This window comes from Dipodomys spectabilis, unplaced genomic scaffold, assembly GCF_019054845.1.
Source record: "Dipodomys spectabilis isolate Male_0828 unplaced genomic scaffold, ASM1905484v1 ptg000210l, whole genome shotgun sequence".
Classification (NCBI taxonomy): Eukaryota; Metazoa; Chordata; class Mammalia; order Rodentia; family Heteromyidae; genus Dipodomys; species Dipodomys spectabilis.
Genome location: NW_024870887.1, coordinates 2,398,965 through 2,424,248, shown reverse-complemented (window position 1 = coordinate 2,424,248; position 25,284 = coordinate 2,398,965). Strand labels below are relative to the sequence as shown.

General features: G+C 42.5%; 1 protein-coding gene across 2 annotated transcripts in view; it reads left to right on the top strand.

The window, feature by feature from the left end:
* The window catches only part of Asxl2 (ASXL transcriptional regulator 2), an 87,606-nt gene continuing 62,322 nt past the window's right edge, over positions 1–25,284 (top strand). For both annotated transcript variants that reach the window (XR_006150161.1, XM_042696655.1), the window contains exons 1-3: positions 1–1,096; positions 19,450–19,532; positions 22,338–22,340. Coding sequence is in view for 1 of the 2 variants with exons in the window: in XM_042696655.1 (XP_042552589.1) it covers positions 1,040–1,096; positions 19,450–19,532; positions 22,338–22,340 (143 nt within the window). In the remaining variant the exon portion in view is untranslated. The remainder of the gene's footprint in view (positions 1,097–19,449; positions 19,533–22,337; positions 22,341–25,284) is intronic.

Here is a 25,284-nt window from a genome sequence, read left to right as displayed (position 1 = left end):
AATTATGGTTTTTGACCACACACATAGTTAAATCATTCAACAAATATTTAACAGACACCTGACGTATTCAGATGCTGTGCCAGAGACTGAGGTTATCCAGATTAAACAGCAAGAAAAAACGACTTCTATCGTATATGAGACTATTCACGCATAAGTAACTAATAATAAGTGGCCATACAAAAGTCATATAAGTTGGAGAGGCAAACTTTGGGAGGCAAACTCTGAGCTGGCAACTTGACATTTGTTTTCTCCACATCCCATACTATAATTTGGCAAATCACACTGCTGTCTCATCTATACAAGGGGACTACTAAGTAGAACTGCTGCGGATCTTCAAAATGAACGTACAAGAGGAAACACAAGCGCGAGGCCTACTAGAAGTGACAGCTGGCAGCACCACCCCTTGAAGGAACAAGCCGGCTCTACACCGTCTCCAGATCCGCTCCGAGCTTCGCACGCAGTCACAGTCCACTCGACGAGTGGCTTTGGAAAGATCAAGTTCCGCTTCCGCAGGGAGGGTTTTTTTTTTTTTTTGCTGTGGGCGTGGCTGCCAGGCAGGCGTCAGACGCAGACTGAAGGAGGCCCATCCTCATGCGCATGCTCCTGAGGCGAGGCGGAGACCGGAAAGAAGGGGGCGGGGCGAAACAACTCCTAGGCCAGCGGGCTCCCTCGCCCTGTGGTCGGGTGCGGGAGAGCGGGAGCGCGCGCGCGTTCGCGTGTCCGGCTCCTTACAGTAGTGACGGCCGCGCGGGAGCGGTCACATGACCTTAGCGGCTGCCTGTACAGTAAGAACCCAATATGGCAGCGGCGGTAGCAGTGGCAACGGCAGCAGGACCGGCCGCCCCATAGACACCCCCTCACGCCCGCGTTCCTTCCCCGCCGCTTCCTCCGCTAGGGTGCTCCTCCGGCCCGACTTCCCCTTTTTCCCACCTTTCCCGGCACCGCGGGAAAAGCAGCGCAGGGCAGAGCAGAGCAGAGCAGACAGGGAGGGCGGCCGGAGCCGGGACACGGGAGCCTCCCAGTCAGTTCAAGACCCGACATGAGGGAAAAGGGCCGTAGGAAGAAGGGCAGGACCTGGGCGGAGGCCGCCAAGACGGTAAGGGGGAGGGGGAAGGCTGGGGGGATTTGGTTCCCTCGTCGCCCGCCTGTCGCCGGGGAAGGGAGGTCACTGGCTCCTGCGACCCGGCGGAGGGGCCATGAAACCCAGCGGGAAGGGCGGCGGTTAGGTCGGGACTGCCGTCCCGGTGGGGGGTCGAGACGCCCGCGGAACGGGAGGGGGTCGCCGCGGGGCTGCGGCTTCTCCCGGGGTCGGCGACGAGTCCTCCTGGTGTTTTCAAGCTGTGTGTCCGGGTCACGTCTCCGTCGCCCCCACTCCGGCAGCCCCCGCCCCGGCACGGGAAGTCTGTTGTTGCTTGCACCCTAACCGGTTCTTCTCCCTGGGGCTCCTGGAGAACCCCCATTGGATGCTGGCAGGAGAAGGCTTGTGCGTGCGTTCGCCTCGGAAATAAAGGCGGGGGGGAGCTGGAGCTCGGGAGATTTCACCCGCTACAGCCGACGTGCCGCCTGACCCCGGGCCCCCCGCGTTACTGGCTCCCGGAGCCGACGCGAGGTCACGAGGCTTTTGTTTTTGTTTGCTGTTGGAGCGGAAAGTGCTGGAGGTGTTTAGAAACGAAGTAACAGGTGGGACTTGTAGGATTTTCTCCCCCCCCCCCTTTTTTTTCTGTTTCCGTAGAGACCTAGTCTGAACCAGGCAGCAATGCATGGTGGGACATGTAGTTCAGCCGGCCTTTACTCCTCCCTAGTCCGAAGTGAAGGTGGACTGATAAAGTTAGGATTAGTCGGCAGATAATTTTTTTCTTCCAATTTTGTTATAAGGATATTTAGAGGTAGGTTTTTTTTTTAAAGCTCTTGGGCATTAGTGAGAATTTCTGTTGTGCTTTAAGAACAAATGAAAGAATACGACAAAAATAAATAAAAATTTCTATATAGAGAAATAAACCATTACAGCCTGGCACCCATGATTCATGCCTGTAATCCCAGCTACCCAGGAAGCTGAGATCTGAGGGTCATGATTTGAAATCAGCCCAGGCAGGAAAGTCCCATCTCCAACCAGCAAAAAGCTGTAAGTGGATCTGTGGCTCAAGTAGTTGAGAGATAGCCTTGTGTAGAAAAAGCCCAGGGAAAACACCTAGGCCCTGAGTTCAAGACCCAGGACTGGCACAAAATAACCATTAGAAGAAAAGTGAAGCTCTGTTCATCCTTAAAGGTGCAAAGTAACACAAACAGTAATATTTAAAGCCCGGTGCAGGTGGCTCACTCCTGCAATCCTGGCTTACTCAGGAGGCTGGGATCTGAGTATGTGGTTCAAAGCCATCCTGGGCAGGAAAGCTCTTGCAACGCATCTCCAAATAACAGAAAACTGGAAGTGGCTCTGTGGCTTGAAGTGGTAAGAGTGCTAATCTTGAGCAAAAAAGCTCAGGGACAGCGTCTAGGCCCTGAATTCAAAACCCACGACCGACTCCCCAACAAAAACCCCAAACAAACACAAACCTAGTAATGTATGGTCAACATTGAGCAGCCTTGTCAAGGAATGTGTATAGGTCACCTTTTTTTTTTTTAAGTGAGGTATTTCTGAATACAAAAGTAGTAAATATGGGGCTGGGAAGGTGGCTCAGTGGTAGAGCGCTTGTCTTGCATTCATGAGGCCCTGGGTTAGATTCCTCACCACCACATAAGCAAAAAGAAAAAAGCTAGAAGTGGTGCTGTGGCTCAAGTGGTAGAGCGTTAGCCTTGAGCTGAAGAGCTGAGGGACAGCGCCCACGCCCAGAGTTCAGGCCCCATGACCGGACCACCCTCCCCCCCCCCCCAAAAAAAAAAGTAGTAAATATTCACTGTGGGGAAATTTGGAAAATTATAGAAAAGTCTAAAGAAGAAAGTTAAAGGATATAACTGCTTTACCATACCTTAATTCTGTAGCCTGGTTTCCATAAACCTGGATATGTGTATTCATCTGCATTTGTTTTGTAGGTTATGAGATAGAGTTGATGAATCTTCCACTTGTGTTTGTTTTTGTGGAAATTGTGAGAAAGTGAGAAAATAGCACTTTTTAAAGTTTTCATTTAGTGTCTTATCTGCAATTGTGACTGCTTAACTTTGCCACTAACAGATAAAACTCAGCTGTTGGGCTGTAATCCTGGCTACTCAGGAGGCTGAGATGTGCGAATTGTGGTTCAGAGTCAGCCCCAGAAAGACAATTCATGAGACTTTACTTAACCACAAAAAAGATGGAAGTGGAGCTATGGCTTTGAGGGGAGAAAGCTCAGTTATAGTGCCTAGTCCCTGAGTTCAAGCCCTAGAACTGGCGCGCGCGCGCACACACACACACACACACACACACACACACACACACACACACACACACACACACACACACACACACACACACACACACACACACACACACTGAATTACAGAAAGAGAATGGTGACACTTTTTTTCTAGTAGTTGTTTTGTTTTTTGTATGGGGCTTGAACTCAGGGTTTAGGCACTGTCCTTGAGCTCTTTTGCTCAAGGTTAACACTCTACCACTTTGAGCTACACTCCACTTCCAGTTTTCTGGTGGTTAACTGGAGATGAGAGGCTCATGGCGGACTTTTCTGCCAGGCCTGGCTTGGAATGGGGATCTTCAGATCTCAGCCTCCTGAGTAGCTAAAGTTTTAGTCATGAGCTACCAATGCCTGGCTTCTAGTAGTTAAAGTCTTGAAAACACTTTACCTACCCGTTTGGGGGTGATTTTTATAATCTATAAAGGCATTAAACTAAATCTGTGTTCAAGAAGTTTCTGTTTGTGGGAGGACTAAAGAAAAGTATATATTTAATATTTTAGACTACGGAATAATGATATTAGAAGATTAGTGATTGGACAAATGAAAGTAACTTTGCTGGGGCTGGGAATGTGGCTTAGTGATAGAGTGCTTGCCTAGCATGCATGAAGCCCTGGGTTCGATCCCTCAGTACCGCATAAACAGAAAAAGCCACAAGTGACCCTGTGGCTCAAGTGGTAGAATGCTAACTGTAAGCACAGAGAGGCTCAGGGATAGTTCCCAGGCCCTGAGTTTAAGCCCCAGGAGTGGAAGAAAAGAAAAATTAGGAGAGGAACTTGTGCTGCTGACTTATGCATGTAATCCCAACTACTCAGGAAACTGAGATCTGAGGTTGGAGATTTGAAGCCATCACAGGTAGACGTATCGTAGACACTGATCACCAGTTAACCAGCAAAATGCAGGCAGTAGAGGTGTGATTTAAATGGTAGAATGTCAGCCTTAAGCAAAAAGCAAAGAGAGTGTGAATTCAAGCCTTACTACTGGCAACAGACAAAAAGTTGGGGAGGAACTGGGCATAGTAGTATGTACCTGTAATCTCAGCTGAGGAGAGGCTTAGCAGTAGAGTACTTGCCTAGCATGCATGAAGTTTTGGAAGTGGCACTATGGCTCACTGTTGTAGAGTGCTAGCCTTGAGCAAAAGAAGCTCAGGGACAGTGCCTAGGCCCTGAGTTCAAGCTCCATGACTCGCAAAAAAAGAAAAAAGAAAAAGTAAAAAATGTATGGTAATCCTGACCAATAACATAGTTATAAATTATTATTATTTTTTGCCCAAACATAGGTTTGTACTCAGGGCCTTGGGCTTGCTTGGCTTGCTTGTTCTACCATTGGAGCCACACTCTTTTTGCATTGGTTAAATGTGTGTGTGGGGGAGGTGGCGGTGGCGGTGGCGGTGGTGGTGGTGGTGGTGATGGTGATGGTGATACTAATACTAGTTGGTACTAGGGCTCAAGTTCAGGGCCTAGTATCTTTTTTGCTTAAGTCTTATACTCAACCACTTGAGCCACAGTTCCACTTCCAACTTTTAATTGGTTAATTGGAAATAAGAGTTTCACCATAATAATAAAAGTTTTTCTTCTTGGGCTAGTTTCTAATCTCAATCCTCAGATCTCAGCTTCCTGAGTACTGAGTATTACAGGTGTGAACCACGGGCATCTGGTTAGCTATTAATTCTTAGTGATTGCTTAGTATTCCATTGTTTTTGGATGTATTACCATATATATATATATATATATATATATTTTTTTTTTTTTTTTTTGGGTCCAATTGTGGGCCTGAACTCTGGGCCTGGGCGCTATCCCTCAGCTCTTCAGCTCAAGGCTAGCGCTCTACCACTTGAGCCACAGCCCCACTTCTGGCTTTTTTCTTTTTGCTTATGTGGTGCTGAGGAACCCAGGGCCTCATGCATGCAAGGCAAGCGCTCTACCACTGAGCCAACTTCCCAGCCCCTGGATGTATTACCATATTAAAAAATTGTCCCTGACTATTTGAGAGGTAGATAAGAGGTTCGGTATGTAGCCCAGGCTGTCTTTGAATAATTCTCCTTCCTTAGCCCTTCAAATATTGGGATTACAGTTTTCTGTCACCATGCCTGGTTAGTTCCCCCCACCCCCTTTTATTAATTTTTTATTTTTTCAGGTTTTGAACCTGGGTGCTATCTCTGAGCTTTTGTGCTCAAGGCTAGTGCTGAGCTACAGCTCCACTTTTTGGTGATTGATTGGAGATTAGAATCTTATCGACTATCCTGCCTGGGCCAGCTTCTAACCAGGATTCTCCTATCTAAGCCTCCTGAGTAGCCAAGATTACCAGTGTGAGCCACTCGTGCCCAGCAATTTTCCCCCCTCTTGTAACAAGCTTCACTCACATATTTCTGGGCTTTTTTTTTGGGGGGGGGGTCAGTTCTGGGGTCTGAACTCTGGCCCTGGGCTCTGTCCCTCTGCTCTTCAGCTCAAGGATAGCGTTCTACTTGAGCTACAACACCACTTCTGACATTTTCTGCTTATGTGGTGCTAAGGAATCGAATCCAGGACCTCATGCATGCAAGGCAAGCAGTCTACCATTGAACCACCTTCCCAGCCCTGGGCGTGTTTTATGTATTCATGTACATTGTATATGTATATACATTTGTGTTGAAATAAGGGATAAGAGAATAAGAAGTTATAAACTTGTACTTGGGATATATCCTTACAAATCTTTAAGACTTTGAGCCAAGTTATAATCTCACCCTAAAGTTAGAAAGTTTCTATTTATTCACCACTTTTCTCTGTAGTCCAAGTAACAATAATCATGCAGAATCAATAAAGGGATTGCATTTTTTTTGGTTTTGTTTTATAAGACAGGGTCTGGTCTCCAACTTATGTGCCTTGGATTCATGAATATAGAGATTATAGATGTGTGCCAACATACTTGCCTTTTTTTTCAGCTTGATGCAAATATTGTAAATATTCCATATCTGTGATAGACTTTATCACAGTCACAGATACCTAGAGAAAGTTTAAAATGAGTAAGGGTTTGTTTTGGCTCAAAGTTTCAGAGGTTTCAGTCCAAGGCTGGCTGAATCCATTGCTTTGAGCCTGAGGTAAGGTGAATATTTTGGCAGTGAGAACTGCTTGCAGAGACTACCTTCCTCATAGTAGCCCATAAGCAGAGAGAGACAGTACACACCAGGGACAAATCAGGCCCAGCTTCCTCTTAACATTTTTCCTACTGCCCAATATTATTATTGTATTGTTAGTCATCAGTGAATCAGTCCACTAATGAAGTCAGAATACTTGTGATCCAATCACTTCTCAAAAGATTCACCTCTGAACACTTCTATACTGGAAACTACGTTTTCAACACACAAGCCTTTTGGGGAGATAACCTCATAGCCAAACCTGAATAATATCTGTGCTGTCAAATGCTGCAACCACTAGTCACATGTGACTATTAGAACACCTAACTAAATGTAGCTTGTTTAAGCACCTGCATTTTAAATTTTACCTACTTTTTATTATTTGAAGTTTATTTAAGTGTGGTGTTTACTTAAGTGTGGCTAGGAGCCACCATTATTGAACAATGTAGATGTGAGGTAACTTGTGCTTATTGACTGTAGGTCTCTTTCCAAACTTGTCTGGTCAGGTCAGTTACTTTTTTTCTCACCCTACTTCCAGGTCTTTTTATGTTAATTTCTAAAGGCATTTAGTAGATAAATGTCACTAGCCCTGGGTTTTTCAGGTGTTTCCTTGTTTGACTTTGACTTGATATATGATGGTGATGGGTGTGTGTGCGTGTGTTCGTGTTCTGAGCCTTGAACTCAGCCTGTACTGTCCCTGAGTTGTTTCTTTTTGTTGTTGTTTTTGCCTCAAGTCTAGTGCTCTACCACTGGAGCCACAGCTTCACTTCCAACTTTTTTTTTTTTTTTGTCGGTCGTGGGGCTTGAACTCTGGGCCTGGGCGCTGTCCCTCAGTTCTTCAGCTCAAGGCGAGCGCTCTACCACTTGAGCTACAGCGCCACTTCCGGTTTTCTGGTTGTTTATTGGAGATAGGAGTCTCACAGTCTTTCCTGCCCGGGCTGGCTTTGAACCGTGATCCTCAGATCTCAGCCTCCTGAGTAGCTAGGATTACAGGCGTGAGCCACCAGCGCCCGGCTCCAACTTTTTTATTATCACTATTTTTCATTGTTATTATAAAGATGATGTACAAAGGGGTTACAGTTACATAAGTCAGGTAAAGAGTACATTTCTTTTATTTATTTATTTATTTTGTTGGTCTTGGGGCTTGAACTCTGGGCTTGGGCGCCATTTCTCAGCTCTTCAGCTCAAGGCGAGCGCTCTACCACTTGAGCCACAGCACCACTTCTGGTTTTCTAGTGGTTTATTGGAGATTACTCTCATGGACTTTCCTGCCCTTGCTGGCTTTGAACCGTGATCCTCAGATCTCAGCTTCTTGAGTAGCTAGGATTACAGGTGTGAGCCACCTGGCCAAGAGTACATTTCTTTTTTTTTTTTTTTTTCGTCCCGTCATGGGGCCTGAACTCTGGGCCTGGGCACTGTCCCTCAGCTCTTCAGCTCAAGGCTAGTGCTTTACCATTTGAGCCACAGCGCCACTTCCGGCTTTTTTTCATTTTGCTTATATGGTGCTGAGGAATCGAACCCAGGGCCTCAGGCATGCAAGGCAAGCGCTCTGCCACTGAGCCACCTTCCCCAGCCCAAGAGTACATTTCTTTTTGGACAGTGTTACCCCTTCTTTTGTTCTCTCCCATTTTTCTCCTCCCAACCCCACCCACAAAATTGTATAGTTCATTTTCCCCATAGTGTCTAGTGAGTCAGCATTTGCTGACCCCTTTGTCCCTAAATTTTTGTGCAGCTTTTTTTCTTTTTTTAAAAATTTTTTTATTTATTTTTTATTGTGAAAATACTGTACAGAGGAGTTACAATTAGATGGGCAAGATAACGAATACATTTCTTACCAAGCTTTTTTTTTTTTAACAGTTAATTGGAGATGAGAATCTTACAAACTTTTCCTCCTCAGGATGGCTTCATATTGGGATTCTCATATCTTGAGCCATCCAGGCTCTTGAGCCATCCTTGCCTGGTCTGTTTTCACTGTGTGTGTGTGTGTGTGTGTGTGTGTGTGTGTGTGTGTGTGTGTGTGTGTGTGTGTGTGTGTGTGTGTGTGTGTGTGTGTGTGTGTGTGTGTGTGTGTGTGTGTGTGTGTGTGTGTGTGTGTGTGTGTGTGTGTGTGTCCTGGGCTCTGTCCTTGTGTATTTTTTTCAACCAGTCCTGGGGCTTGAACTCAGGGCCTGGGCTCTGTTCTTGAGCAATTTGTGGTCAAGGCTAGTGTTCTACCGCTTGAGCCATAGTGTTGCTTCTGACTTTTTCTGAGTAGTTTATTGGAAATAAGAGTCTCATAGACTTTCCTGCCTGGGCTGACTTTGAACTGAGATCCTCAGATCTCAGCCTCCTGCGTAGTTATGTTTACAGGTGTGAGCCACCCGTGCCTAGCTCCCTGAGCTTTTTTGCTCAAGGTTAGTGTTCTATCACTTGAGGCACAGTGTCACTTCCAGCTTCTTGGTGATTAATTGGAGATAAGCATTTCAGGTACTTTTCTGGCTGGACTGGCTTTGAATCTCAGTCCTCAAATCTTGGCCTTCTGAGTAGCTAGGTTTACAGGTGTGTTCCATTGGTGCCTGACTGTTTCAACTTTTTTTTTTTTTGGTGCTAATCTTGGAGCTTGAACTCAGGGCCTGTGTATTATCCCTGAGCTTTTTCTGCTCGTCTACCACTTGAGCCACAGCTCCACTTCCAGCTTTTATTTATTTACTTATTTATTTTTGTGATTAATTTTTCAGTCTCATAAACTTTCTTCCCCGGGCTGGCTTTTGAACCACAATCCTCATATTTCAGCCTCCTTAGTAACTAGCATTACAGGCATGAGCTACTGGCACTTGGCCTGTTTTTACTTTCAAGTGAGCATAATTTGAATAAAGCTAGCCAAGAAAGGTCAGGATATTTGCCTCCAGGATATTTTCTTTTGGTCATGGTTTCACTATGTAGTCCAATCATTGAGTCTCAGGGTCCTCCTACCTTAGCCTTCTCAGTGCTGAGATGTGTGCTACCACAACTAGCTGCTGCTGCTGCTCCTGCTGCTGCTGCTGCTGTTGTTTTCTGTTTTGGGGGATGGGGAGGGGTTAGTCCTGGTGTTGAAGTTAAGGGCCTCACATTTGCAAGGCTGGTGTGATAGTGCTGAGCCGGTTTCTCCATTCCTTTTTCCTCTGGTTATTTTTAGAATCAAATCTCCCTACCTGGAAATGAGTGTGTCTGAGTTGAGATCTGTTAACTTATAGGCTACAGTTATCTCTGGGGTCTTGGGGTGCCACCATGTCCAGCTTCTTTCCGTAAGGAAGGAGTTGCAGACTTTTTTGCCCAGCGTGTTCTAGTGTCACTTCCTTCCAACTCAGCCTCCCACATCATTTAGGATGACAGGTGCACACTACTGTGTTCAGCTATGGGTTGAGAAAAGAGTCTTTTGAACTTTTATACATAGGCTGGCCTCAAACTGAGATTCTCCTGTTCTTAGCCTCCCAAAGTAGCTGGGATTACAAGTGTGAGCCATGGGATTACAGGTGTGAGCCATGAGTATCTGGCTATTTGGACTTTGGGGAAATGTCTGTTAATTCTGACTTTTCTTGACAGAATTTAAATCATTAGTAAATACATGTGAACTTGGTTTTGGGCATCAGAGGACACTGTAAGGACACTGTAAGACTTATTAGTTGTAGTGTTTTATGAATTAGTTGATTCATCTTTTAGCAAAAGTTATGTTGTAAAAGACTCAATTGAAAATAATTTTGCTACTAGAGTCATTGGAGTTCACCGTTTGGGATGGCTCCCATCATCTTGAATCCTTAACTCACTGGTGTTTGAATTATTTAGTAGTTGATTTAACCATATTCAATTTCAGATTGTAAGTGCTGCTAGTCACTTATTTTTCTTTCCTTCTATCTCTGAGACGTATCTCTAGCTCTCCTTTTTACTTAAAATAATTTTTTGAGACAGTCTTGTTATGTAGCTCAAACTAGCCACTAACTTGTTATATAGGCCTGGGTAGCCCCAACCTTTGTTTGGAGTGCTAGGATTACAGGTGTGCACTACCATGTTGGCTTAATAGTTATTTCTAAGTAACAACACAAGATTTTAAATGTGTTACTATTGATATACTAGTTGCCTCTCTGATTTGAGAAGTTCTGATAAATTGTGTAGATTTTCAATGGATGTAACCATGAAATTATTTTAATTACAGAGGTGATTTAAAAAGGAGTTACAAAAAAAAAAAAAAGAGTTATAGTTAGCTGGGCATCCGTAGTACATGTATGTAATCCTAGATGCTCAGGAGGCTGATATCTGAGAATCGACATTCAAAGCCAGCCCGGGCAGGAAAGTCTGTGAGATTCTTTTTTTTTTTTTTGTCGGTTGTGGGGCTTGAACTCTGGGCCTGGGTGCTGTCCCTCAGCTCTTCAGCTCAAGGCGAGTGCTCTACCACTTGAGCTACAGCGCCACTTCCAGTTTTCTGGTGGTTTATTGGAGATAGGAGTCTCACGGTCTCTCCTGCCCGGGCAACCGCGATCCTCAGATCTCAGCCTCCTGAGTAGCTAGGATTACAGGCGTGAGCCACCAGCGCCCGGCAGTCTGTGAGATTCTTATCTGCAATTAACCACCAGAAAACTGCATGTGGTGCTGTGGCTCAAGTGGTAAAGTACTTGCCTTGAGCTGGGCCTTGCCCAGGCCCAGAGTTCAAGCCTCAAGACTGACCCCCCCCCCAAAAAAAAAAAAAAAAAAAGTAGTTATAGTTACAGAAATCAGGTGAAGAGTACATTTCTTTCTTTCTTTTTTTGGGTCCGGTTGTGGGGCCTGAACTCTGGGCCTGAGCACTGTCCCTCAGCTCTTCAGCTCAAGGCTAGTGCTCTACCACTTGAGCCACAGTGCCACTTGCGGCTTTTTTCTTTTTGCTTATGTGGTGCTGAGGAATCAAACCCAGGGCCTCTGGCATGCAAAGCAAGCGCTCAACCACTGAGCCACCTTCCCAGCCCTGAACCCAGGTTTTCATACATGCTAAGCAAGCATTCTACCACTAAGCCACATTCCCAGCCTGGCCTTTCTTTTAAAAAATTTGCTTTATTGTTATTTTAGAGGTGATATACAGTAGAGTTATATTTACATGTGTCAGGCAATAAATACATTTTCTTTTGTTCTATGTGATCTGTTCCTCAGTCTCCTATTCCCTCCATCCTATCTCCATCGTGAGTTGCATAGTTTACTTTCGTCCAATGTCCAGTGTGTTCCACTGCTGCACTTTTTCACCCTTTTTCCTTGGATTCTATATACTCCCCATACTCTCCCACAGATATGCATGTGAATATACTGTGTATAAGGTAAAGAATACAGAGTCATCAGAAAGAAGAACAAGAAAAAAGAGGTGCTTGGGTATTGCATCATTGTGATGCTCTTGTAAGACTATCCTCTTTTGGTCTCACTGTATCTAGAATCCTATGTAATTTGTCATGTCCTAGGGGGGTTTACATCTAACTTACGCATATCAAGGAGAACATGGCTCTACAGCACCACTTCCTGTTTTTGAGTGGTTAATTGTAAATAAAAGTCTCACAGGAACTTTTCTGTCGGGCCCAGCTTTGAACTGTAATCCTCACATCTCAGCCTCCTGAGTAAGTAGGGTTACAGGCATGAGCACTGGTGCCCCGTCTTATGTTTAGGTTTTTGAGGAATCTCCAGGCTGCTTTCCAGAGTGGTTATACTAGTTTACATTCCCACCAGCGGTGCAGTAGGGTTCCTTTTCCCCCTACTTCTCTGCCCACATTTGTTGTTGTTGGAATTCAAATTGTTGGCCAATCTAACCAAACAGAATAAGATGGAATCTCAGGGTTGTTTCGATTTATGTTTCCTTTATGGCCAGAGATGATGAGCATTTCCTCATGTGTTTCTTTGCCATTCTTACTTCTTCTGAGAAGTCTGTTTTTCCAGTTTAGTAACTCTGTCCTTAGCTGTGCAGAAACTTTTCTTTAATGTAGTCCCACTTGTCGAGTCTCTCTCCTATCTGTTGTGCCTCTGAGAGTCTATTTAGGAAATTCCAGGCTATGCCTATTAAGTTCTAATTTTCTCCTATTCTCTCTTGCAGTAGTTACAGAATTTTGGGTCTGACATTGAGGTTTTTGATCCACTTTGAATTGATACTAGTGCTTGATGACAAGCAGGGATCCACTTTTAGTTTCCTGCATATGGCTGCCCAGTTTTCCCAACACCAGTTGTTGAAAAGGCTGTTTTTTCCACTGTATGTCTTTGGCTCCTTTGTCAGTTATCAGATGACTATAAGTGTGTGGTTTTATTTTTGGGTCTTCTAATCTGTTCCATTGATCTTTGGGTCTAGTTTTGTGCCAATACCAAGCTGCTTTTGTTATTAGGATCTGTAGTAGAGTTTGAAATCCGGTATTGTGATAGCTCTGGCATTGTTTTTTTTTTTTTGCCAAGAATTGCTTTGGCTATCTGTCTTTTGTTGTTTTATATGAATTTTTGGATTGTTTTCTCTATCAGTAAAGAACATCATTGGGATTTTGATAGGGATTGCATTGAATTTGTATATCATTTTTGGCAGTATGGAGAATTTGGTCTCTTTTTGCTTTGGTTATTTGGTCGTTTGTCAGTCATGAGATCTGAGGATCGAGGATCGAGGTTAAAAAGCAGCCCACCCAGGCAGGAAAGTCTGTGAAATTCTACACTTAACCACCAGAAAACTGGAAGTGACACTGTGGCTCAAGTGGTAGAGTACTCACCTTGCGCTGAAGAGCTCAGGGACAGTGTCTAGGTCCAGAGTTCAAGCCCCACAACCAAAAAAACAAAAACAAACAAAAACTTAGCAGATGGGGCTGGGAATGTTGCTTAGTGGACTCAACGCCAGTTAACCACCAAGTAGCTGGAAATGGAGCTCAAATGGTAGAGCTTCTAGCCTTTAGGGAAAAAAACTAAGGGACAACACACCTAAGCCCTGAGTTCAAGCCTCAGTAGGAACACAGATGTGCACATGCTCAGCCCTCCTTCAGAGCTTCTGAATAGTTATATACTCTTCCTGTCTACTGTTTTTCCTCAATCTCTATTCCATCTTCCATACTGCTTTACAAGGTGATCATTCAGAAATGCAACCCTGAGAGTGTAATCTCTTTGCTTAGCCTTTCTGTGGGTCTCCAGACCATTAGGGAAAAGTCCCTCACTTCCCTGTTTTACCACTCTTTGCTCTACTGGATCAAACCCAGTCCTCCGGCTTACTAAGTCCTTATACTCCTTTTCTTATTTAATTGTTTTTGGTCATGAATAACAATAATGTAATACTCTCATCTTTTCTTCTGCCTGTCTTCCTGTTGTGTCAATTGCAAATTCAGTTTAGTCTCATCCATTTATGCTTATTGAATACTGCACTGCTTATTTTGTGCTCTGTTGGAGCCTGTGGGAAACAAAGAACACACTGTCCTTGACCTCTTAGAGTTCACTATATAATCAAAAGCAGACTAATGATTTATATAAAAGGTATTGATTTATACAAGTTTTGTTTTTGGTTTCTACTAGAAGTATTCTTTCATTATACCTGTACTGCTATTCTGATGTTTATGAAAGTAATGAAGGTATATTTAAAATATACTGATCTTGTGGGATTATAGTATTGAGAGGCAGATTTTATTTACTTTGTTGGTGCTAGGGCTTGAATTTAAGGCTTTACGGTTTTGTTCAGCTTTTTTTTGTTGTTGTTCCTTCCGGTCTGAACTCTGGACTTGGCCACTGACCCTCTTCAGCTCAAGGCTAGTGCTCTACCACTTGAGTCACAGCGCCACTTCTGGCTTTTTCTGCTTATGTGGTGTTGAGGAATTGAACCCAAAGCCTCATGCATGCAAGGCAAGCCCTTTACCACTGAGCCACCTTCCCAGCCCTTTCTCAGCTTTTTTGCCTCTACTTCCTGCTTTTTTTAAAAAAAATTTTTATTGTGAAAATACTGTACAGAGGGGTTACAATTACATGGGCAAGATAATGAGTACATTTCTTATCAAGTATTGTAGCCTCCTCCTTTGTTTCCCCTTCCCATCCCTTCCCAGCCTCCCCCCCAGTCCCCCCCACCCAGTCCTCCCCCACTTCCTGCTTTTTCCTGGTTGTTTATTTGTTATTTATTGCCAGTCATGGGGCTTGAACTCTGAACATGGGCACTGTCCCTGAGCTTTTTTTTTTGCTCAAGGCTAGCACTCTACCACTTGAGCCATAACTCCACTTTTGGCTTTTTCTGTTTATGTGGTGCTGAGGAATCAAAACCAGGGCTTTATGCATGCTAGGCAAGCACTCTACCACTAAGCCACATTCCCAGCCCCTCTAGTTTTTTTTTTTTTTTTGAGTAGAACCTTGGGTATTTTGCCTCAGTGAGTGCATTTCATTATGTGGAAATAATGTGAAGATAATTAGAAATAGTAAAAACTAATCAACAATTGCTGAAGTAGTGAGATGGAGGAGTGGCACAGAGTAAATGCAGCTCCCTTGGGAAAGGTGACTGGTTCCTTCTGGCAAGGAGGTATGAGCACAAATTGTTTCTGACATCTGGGAAACTGTTTAGAAGACAATTGCCTTGCCCTGGTAGCTTCAAGGCATTTCTTTGGCTGGTTTCTGGTAATATTCTATAGTGCAATAATTTACAAAGCTTAAATAAAAAGCATATGAACATATTTTTTTCTAGAACCATTAAAAGCTTTTTGTGACTAGTAGGCTCTAGTTTTTACCAGCTTGTTCACATAATTTACTTTACAGTTAAACCATGTATGGATTCAGAAGGTTATATTTGTCATATCTCCCAGGGCTCTGTAATCTCATTCAAATAGGTTATGTCTCAGAACTGGTATTTTTTTTTTTCTTGTGTCTCTGTGTTGGTCCTAGGGCTTGAACTCAAGATCTGGGTCTCTGAACTTTTGTGTTCAAGGCTCGTGCTCTACCATTTGAGCCACATCTATGATTTTTGGCTTTTTAGTGGGTGATCTTCAGATTTCAGCCTCCTGAGTACCTAGGAATACAGATAGGTGCCACTAGTACTCGTCTCAGAACTGTTTTGAAAATGGTAGAGCATTATCCCAAAGTGATAAAACTAAAGGGAGGGCTGGGAATGTGGCTTAGTGGTAAAGTACTTGTCTAGCATGCATGAAGCCCTGGGTTCGATTCCTCAGTACCACATAAATAGAAGCCAGAAGTGGTGCTATGACTCAAGTGGTAGAGTGGTAGCCTTGAGCAAAAGAAAGTTCAGGGAAGCTGGGCACTGGTGGCTCATGCCTATAATCCTAGCTACTCAGGAAGCTGAGATCTGAAATTGCAGTTCAAAGTCAGCCCAGGCAGGAAAGTTTGTGAGACTCTTACCTCCAATTAACCACCAGAAAACTGGAAGTGGCGCTGTGGCTCAAGTGGAGAGTGCTTGCCTTGAGCTGAAGAGCTGAGAAACAGCACCTAGGCCGAGTTCAAACCCTACCCCCCCCCCCCCCCACACACACACACACTTAAAGGGAATTTATTGGTTTGTCATTGAAAAATCTTGATGGAAGAGTAAGTTGGATTTGTTGCTTAAATGAAAACATCAAAATACTGTTTGTTTTACTTTCACACACAGCGAGACCAAAGGAGGAGGATAATCTTAGGTGAGGAACACAAAGACACAATGCCTGTGTACCTTGTGAGGAACACAAAGGCACAATGCCTGGGTACCTTTAAACATATAATACTTATGGAAATGAATTTCCAGAAATTGGAAATGAGGTGGGTTTTTTTTGGGGTCCGGTTGTGGGGCCTGAACTCTGGGCCTGAGCTCCTCAGCTCTTCAGCTCAAGGCTAGCGCTCTACCACTTGAGCCACAGTGCCACTTCTGGCTTTTTTCTTATGTGGTGCTGAGGAATCGAACCCAGGGCCTCAGGCATGCAAGGCAAGCGCTCTACCACTGAGCCACCTTCCCAGCCCTAGGTGGTTTTTTTTTTTGTTGTTGTTGTTGCTGCTGTTGTTATTTTCTTTTTGCCTTTGGGAAAGTAAGGGGCACACAGGGTGAACAAATGCAGCAGTGATACTCACTAGACAGTACGTGGAAAGTGAACTGTATAACTTATGGGTGGGAATGGGAGGGAAAATCTTGGAGAGAGCAAGGGAAGAAGTGACATTGTCCAAAAAGAAATGTACTATTACCTTACTTATATAACTGTAGCCCCTCTGTACATCGCCTTTATAATATATATATATATATATATATATATATATGTATTTGTATTTATTATTATTATTTTGTGGTCGGTTGTGCGGCTTGAACTCTGGGCCTGGGCACTGTCCCTTAGCCCTTCAGCTCATGGCTAGTGCTCTAACACTTGAGCCACAGCTACACTTCCAGTTTTCTGATGGCTTATTGGAGATTAGAGTCTCACGGACTTTCCTGCCCAGGCTGGCTTTGAACTGTGATCCTTAGACCTCAGCCTCCTGAGCATCTAGGATTACGTGCATGAGCCACCAATGACCAGCTAAAAATTTTTTTTTTTTTGTCAGTCGTGGGGCTTGAACTCTAGGCTTGGGCACTGTCCCTGTGCTCTTCAGCTCAAGGCAAGCATTCTACCACTTGAACCACAACGCTACTTCTGGTTTCTAGTGGTTTGTTGGAGATAAGAGTCTCACAGACTTTCCTGCCCGGGCTGGCTTTGAACCGTGATTCTCAGATCTCAGCCTCCTGAGTGGCTAGGATTACAGGCGTGAGCCACCGGCGCTCAGCTAAATTTTTTAAAATGCTTTTTGTTTTGCATTTATGGTTTTGGCTTGAGTCTCAGTGGATCAATGAAGCTGTTACAGCTAAAGCTTCATGTTACAAGGTTTAAGTCCATTGGTTGCTAGAGTGAAGAAAAAACAAAAACTGCTGGGTACTGGTGGCTCACGCCTGTAATCCTAGCTACTCAGGAGGCTGAGATCTGAGGATCACGATTCAAAGCCAGCCTGCGCAGGAAAGTCCGTGAGACTCTTATCTCCAATAAACCACTAGAAAACCGGAAGTGGCGTTGTGGCCCAAGCAATAGAGTGCTGAAGAGCGCAGGGACAGCACCCAAGCCCAGAGTTCAAGCCCCACGACTGACCTCCCCCCCCCCCCAAAAAAAACAAAAACAAACAAACAAAAAACCCCAACAACAAACCTTTTATTCTGCCACTTCTTCCTTGGCTTCAGTCTTTTCATTTCTAAGTGAGTCTTGCACATCACGTGGCCAGTTACTGTGGCCAAGTGAATGCTTGTCGCTCTTTTGTTTCATATTTTCCTGGCGTTGGTCCCACCTTGTAGATAAGAATGGAGGATGCCATAGATCTTTTTCACACAAGAATATTGAACAGTAAGTTAGTAAGGATGCAAATCTAAGCCAGGCACTGGTGGATCATGCTTATAATCTTATTTACTCAAGAAGCTGACATCTGAGGGTTAAGGTTCAAAGCCAGCCTGGGCAGGAAAGTCCATGAGACGTTTATCTCCAAGTAACCACCAGAAAACTTGAAGTGGAGCTGTGGCCCAAAGTGGTAGAGTGCTAGCCTTGAGCAAAGAGCTCAGTGACAGCACCCATACGCTGAGTTCAAGCCCCACAACTGACCAAAAAAAAAAAAAAAAGAATGCAACTCTACCTTAGACATCATGGGATGTATGACTCCACAGCAAGTATTAATAAAAATTATGCTTCATGTAAAGTAGAGTTGGGAAGGTGGCTTAGTGGTAGAGTGCTTTCCTTGCATGCATGAAGCCCTGGGCTCGATTTCTAAGTACCACATAAACAGAAAAGGTCAGAAGTGGTGCTGTAGCTCAAGTGGTAGAGTGCTAGCCTTGAACAAAAAGAAGCTTAGGGACAGTGCCCAGGCTTTGACTTCAAGCCCCAGGACTGACAAAAAAAAAAAAAAAAGTAGAGCTGAGCCCTAGTGGTTGAGCACCAGCCTTGAGTTCAAACCCCAGTACCAGCATGCATGCATGCATAAATAAATAATTTGGGGAAAATTAGGTTTGGAGAGCTCCACCTCCCCCCCTTCCCCTTGAACTAAGAGGAGTTTATAACATTCAGATTTCTTAATCAGGACTGGTTTTGAACCGCAATTCTCAGATCTCAGCACCCTGAGAAGCTAGGATTACAGGCGTGAGCCACTAGGGCCTGGCTCAGTAAATAATATTTTAATGTTTAGAGTTACACCTTTTTGTTCCTCCCCTGAGGTATCCTCCTTTAGTTTGACTGTGTGCAAATGCTGAGTCCTGCGTGTTATCATGTCCAATTATATTTTAGACATAATTTCCACATATTAGAAAAAACATGTGTAATTTGTCTCTCTGAGCTTGGTACTCTCTGAGTTGTGTGTTGGTACTGAGGCTTGAAATTCAGGGCCTGGTCACTCTTCCTTAGCTTTTTGCTCAAGGCTAGCACTGTGTCACTTGAGTCACAGCTTTACTTTTGACTTTTGGTAGTTGTTTAGAGATAAGATTCTCACAAATTTTCCTGCTTATACTGGCTTGAAAGCACAGTCCTCAGGTCTCAACCTCCTGAACAGCTAGGATTACAGGTGTGAGCTACTGGCACACTGGGGCCTACATGTATACCCACCTTTTAATCCTTCTCCCTGCTTTTTAAGTGATTAAACTAACATTTAAAAATTTATTGAATAGTTGTACAAAGAGGTTACAATTTCAAAAGTCAGATTATGAGTACAATGCATCCTGATCAGTGTCTTCTCTAACCATAAAATAGATGTCTTAGTACAAGTTGAGGCAGAAAGTAACCAATTTCCTATCATTAATATTTGAGTTAACTTTAGCCTTATTGTCCCATTTTTGCTTCAGAATTTGACTTATGTTTTTATTGAGGAATATAATGTGAAGAGTTTCTGGATATACATGGTTTGGATATAATAAGACCTAATAAATACAATGCAATTATGTATAACATACATTATATATTAAATATATGTATAAAGAGAAAATTGAAATAAATAATTCATTATTATGTACTTATTTCTCAGGTCTTAGAAAAATACCCCAATACACCCATGAGTCATAAAGAAATTCTTCAGGTTATCCAGCGAGAAGGACTAAAAGAAATCAGGTGAGTTATTTAAATATCATTAGTAGTAATTGTAATAGAGTATTTGGTAGTATATAATACTATACTTTAGTCCTAAAGATTATTAGTAATGCAGTTTGCTAACTTCTTATTTATTCACCAATCAGATCTATGTTAAGTCAGAAGTTAGACATAGCTCTCTGCAAGCCCATGCACTTTAATTTTTAGGACTGCCTGGAGCATCTTTAAGACTATCACTTCAAGACTTTTTTCCTCATGTGTGCCAATAGTAGGCTTGTAATTAGGCCCTGGACACTGTTCCTGAGCTCTTAAGAGCTCAAGGCTAGCGTCCAGACACTTGCACCATACCTCCACTTCTGTATAGGTTAATCAAGTCCAGTTATTTTTTTTTTTGTGTGTGTGTATATATATATATTTTTTGGGGGGGAGATCAGTCATGGGGCTTGAACTCTGGGCTTGGACACTGTCCCTCAGCTCTTCACCTCAAGGCTAGTATTCTATCACTTTGAGCCACAGCACCATTTCCAGTTTTCCAGTGGTTAATTGGAGACAGGAGTCTCCTGGACTTTCTTCCCTAGGCTGGCTTTGAACCTCAATCCTCACATCTCAGCCTCCTGAGTAGCTAGGATTACAGGTGTGAGCCACCAGTACCCAGCTATGTCCATGTTATATTTTAGATCTAACTTCCACATGTGTCATTTGTCTCTCTAAACTTAGTACTCTCTGAGCTTTGTGTTGGTACTAAGCCTTGGAATTCAGGGCCTACTCACTCTCTCTTAGCTTTTTGCTCAAAGCTAGCTAGCACTCTGCAACTTGTGTCAGCTTCACTTTTGACTTTTTGGAGTTATTTGGAGATAATATTCTCACAAATTTTCCTGCTTGTACTGATTTGAACCCACAATCCTCAGGTCTCAATCTTCTGAGTAGCTAGGATTACCACTTCCATTGTGGTGGCATATGACTTAAATCCGGGTGGAGCAGGAAGATCATATGTTAGTCAGTCTGGGCTATAACAAATAACAACAAATAAAGAGATGTAACCCCCTTTCCCAAAGCAGCAGTTGGGTAGTAAAATTGAAACAATTTACTTGAATTGTGATTTTTTTTTTTTCCTTCTGTACTGGTATTGAGGCTTGAACTCAGTGCCTTGGCACTGTTCCTGAGTTCTTTTTGCTGAAGACTAGTACTCTACTGCTTTGAGCCACAGCTCCACTTCTGGTTTTCTGGTGTTTAATTGAAGATAAGAGTTTTGGGAACCTTCCTGCCCTTGCCAGCTTTGAAACAGGATCCTTAGATCTCAGCTTTCTGAGTAGCTAGGATTACAGGAGTGAGCCACTGGTACCAAGACCTGTTAGTCTTCCTCCTTAGTACACTTTCAAAAACTAAATGGTTAATAAAACAGATCTTTATGTATTGCTGTTTTGCTGAGCTAAAATTGAATTTTAGTAAGTTTGCCTGATATTTCAGTTTTTTATCCCAGTCAAAACCCTAAGCCTCCTTAGAGTTGGTATGTTGAGTACAGCAAATACTATATTCAATAAAAAGATTGACGCTTTGGCAGACTGGCCACTTGAGCGACTCTACCACTAGCTACCAATTGGCACACCTTTAGCTCAATAAACAGATCAAAATATTATTTCTTTTGGGGTGCCTCGTCATGTGTGATTAGTACTGATACATGTATTAGGAACAAAGTAATCTCACATGGTATTTAAAGTTACTGTATATGTTTTACCTAGCTTGTTATCAAAGACTAATCATAACACCTATTTTTCTCCTATCTTTTGTTAAGCAAAAGCATTTATAGCCACCATGCCTGGGTGGCATAGGCCTGTAGTCCTAGCTACTCAGGAGCCTGAGGGACATGGTTTGAAGCCAGCCTGAGCAAGAAAATTTATGAGACTCATCTCTAATAACCACCAAAAGCTGAAAGTGCAGTTGTGGCTCAAGTGTTAGTATACCAGCCTTGAGAAATAAAGCTAAGGGACAAGGCAAGGCCCTAAGTTCAAACTCCAGTGGTGGCAGCAGGAAGACACAAATATAGCTAAGTAAATAGTCAATATTCTCATTTCTTTCCAGCCCAAATCATTATTCCTGCAGATCTTTTGGTGACTTGTCAAGCTGAATTATCTTGAAATCATTTCATTAGAAAGAGCCCAGGTGAAACATGAAATCCAGTTTTTATTAAGTTGATATTCTATTTATCTAAGGTAAATGACTTGACTGTTAAGGAAAATGCTGCTGGTGGTTAAGCCTATGTTTTAGTTACTGGTTGTTTCCTCTCAAACCCCCAACCAAGTAGGAATGTCAGAAAGGGTTTATGTTGAGAAAAAACAGAAATAAAACACTTGATTATTGACAGAAAAATGTATTATTGTTCAAATGCACAGTGAATTCCATTATAAATCAAAGAGAAGCTAATCAAACATCAAGTCTACAGATGATGACTTTTTGGTAGTTCCTTGAAACCAAAGTGCATGTGAAGATTATCAAAGGATGTGAACTATTCATTGCATTCTTATAGTAATAGCTGTACTTTGCTGCAGTAGTTCTATTCTGCCACATAAATAAGATACTGAACCCATTTTCTGGAGTAGTTTAAACATTTTGGCTAAATTTATTGTTCATTTTTGGATAGTGAAATTTTGGACTGCATGTAAAATTTAAAATGAATGGTTTTATGAGCAAAATGGGGTTTAATGTTAATTTGAGGGATTGTGAATATTTCTGGGAGAGGGTTTTTAGGTCTAACTGTTGTTTTGTAAAGAAAAATTAAAACTCTTTTTTTCCCTCCTTTGGTTTTCTTTGGGTGCATTCCAACTCCAGAAGGTAAGAAATATTACTTTATTCCAAAGAAATATATACTTGTTTTATTAGTTTAATTTTTTGTATCATGTATTATACTGTATATTTGCTTAATAAGTTTAGGTTTATACAGTTTAAAATTTTACAAACTTAATTGAATTTAGCCTTGAATATATAGTTTTTACTTAATAAAAACTAAACAATTAGTCTGAAAACTAATAATGATACTATTAGGTACATTTTATTTATTTTTTTTAGTTCTTGCAGTTTCAATCATGACTTGTGACAATAATTTTAGAAACTAAACTAAGTTTTATTAAAATCATCATGTCTCTTACTAGCATTGGAATATTTAACTATTTTTTCAGATAAAAAATGAAAATATCCCAGAGATTGGCAATGTGTTTTTACTTTTACTCATATAGTATAAAATTAAAAATGTATATTTATCCTCTGGTGATTTAGAGAAGATATCAATAAATCCTGTATGGGAATGATACTTAAACCCAAGTCAGAACAGGCTAAAATTTATAGTCTGTTTTTTTTTGTTGTTGTTGTTGTTGTTATTGATTGTGGAGCTTAAACCTTTGTATCTGGGTGTTGTCCTTGAGCTCTTTTGCTCAAGGTTAGCACTCTACCACTTTGAGCCACAGCACCACTTCCAGTTTCCTGGTGGCTAATTGGAGATAAAGAGTCTCACGGGCTTTCCTTGCCTGGACTGGCTTTGAACCTTGATCTTTAGATGTCAGCCTTCTGAGTAGCTAGGATGTGAGCAGCTAACTCCCAGCTATAGTCTGGATTTTTTTTTTCTTTTTCTTTTTCTTTTTGCTGGTCCTGGGGCTTGAACTCAGGGCCTAGGCACTGTCCCTGAGCTTCTTTTGCTCAAGCACTCTACCACTTGAGCCAAAGCATCACTTCCAGCCTTTTCTGTTTATGTGGTACTGAGGAATGCTTCATGCATGCTAGGCAAGCACTCTACCACTAAGCCACATTCCCAGCCCTAGTCTGGATTCTTTACTATGTTAGCATAGTGTTATAAAATAACCCTATTATTTAAACTCCTATGACTATTATAATAGGTTCATATAGGTATTTGTAACAGATATCTATCTACCTTTGAGTGGGGGGAGAGATGGAGATGGGAAAACAAAAAACTAGGAGTGGAATGGCTGGATAATGTAACAGGTATCGCCACATGGTTTTTGGATTTAGCACTACACATTACTTTTTTATGTTTTTGTGTGCCAGTCTTGGAGCCAGAACTCAGGGCCTGGGTGCTGTCCTTGAGGGGTTTTTTTTTTTTGGTCGGTTATAGGGCTTGAACTCTGGGCCTGGGTGCTGTCCCTGAGTTGTTTTTTTTTATGCTCAAGGCTAGTGCTTTATCACTTGAGCCATAGCTTCACTTCAGGCCTTTTCTGAGGTTAATTGGAGATAGGAGTCTCACAGACTTTTCCTGCCTGGTTGGATTAAACCTGGATTCTCAGATCAAAGCCTTCTGAGTAGCTAGGATTATAGGCATGAGCCACTGGCTAGAACACCTTTTTTTGTTTGTTTGTTTGTTTTTTTGGTTGGTCCCTGGGCCTGAACTCTGGGCCTGGGCTCTTCAGCTCAAGGCTAGCACTCTACCATTTGAGCCACAGCACCATTTCCAGCTTTTTCTGCTTATGTGGTGCTGAGGAATTAAACCCAGGGCCTGCCTCATGCATGCAAGGCAAGCACTCTACTGCTGAGCCACCTTCCCAGCCCAGAATGCCCTTTAAAAAAATTTTTAAAAAAAAATCATTACTAATTGTCTCACAAATCCCTGTTCTGTGATTAAGGCTTGCTGAATATGTGGACTTTTCCTGCAGTTAAGAGTGGTTAATAATGTTGGCAGGACTGTTTGATCTTATAATGGCAGTTTTAATTTCCCCTTCCCATTTGGTTATCTATGGACCTGATTAGAACTCTGCTGCTTTTCTTCTGGATTTCTTTGCAGTTTTTTGCTCCCTGTCATGTGATTCTGATTATCAGAATCTCTTCTGTCTCTTCAGAATCACCAGATTCTCATGTGTGGAGTAAAAATGACAGATGCTTCTAATCCAACATCTTGCTCTACTTTTGTTTTCTGGGTTTGGGTTTTAGTACTGTTCTTCTTTAATTTCTTGATTTTTATTTTTTTTTTTTGTGCCAGGTCTTGAACTCAGGGCCTGGGCACTGTCCCAGAGCTTTTTTGCTCAAGGCTAACAGGCTACCACTTGAGCCACAGCTCACTCCACTTCTGGCGCTGTGTGTGTGTGTGTGTGTGTGTGTGTGTGTGTGTGTGTGTGTGTGTGTGTGTGTGTGTGTGTGTGTGTGTGTGTGTGTGTGTGTGTGTGTGTGTGTGTGTGTGTGTGTGTGTGTGTGTGTGTGTGTGTGTGTGTGTGTGTGTACTTGATTGGCGATAAGAGACTCATGGCGCTCTGTGTGTGTGTGTGTCAGATCTCAGTCTCCTGAGGAGGTAGGATTACAGGCATGAGTCACCAGTGCTCAGCTTCTTGATTTATTTATTTTTTTAAATGATCTCTGTTACATAAAAATTAAAGGCTAGTGATCTGAGGTAAATAGAGTGTTCAGTTTTATGTTAGTCTACTTATTAGTATTTTATAATATACTTTCTATCACAAATAATAATGACTCATTTTTTAGAATACATTTAGTTTGCAGTTCTCTTCTTTTTCTTAATGTGTTAACCAGTAACCTCATAGGTAAACATCAATGCCATGTGCTTAATGCAAGGCCAAACCAAGAATGTTTTCTAGTAGTTTTTCTTGCAAGAATTTTTTTTTGATTTGGTAAAAAATCAAAAGGAAAATGCAAATCTGCTTATAGTGGAAATGATGTGAACTTTTGTGTGTGTATGTGTGTGTATGTGTGTGCACACACACATGTTGCCTTTTTTTTTTTTTTTTTTTTTTTGTCTTGAGGCTTGAACTCAAAGCCTGGGCTC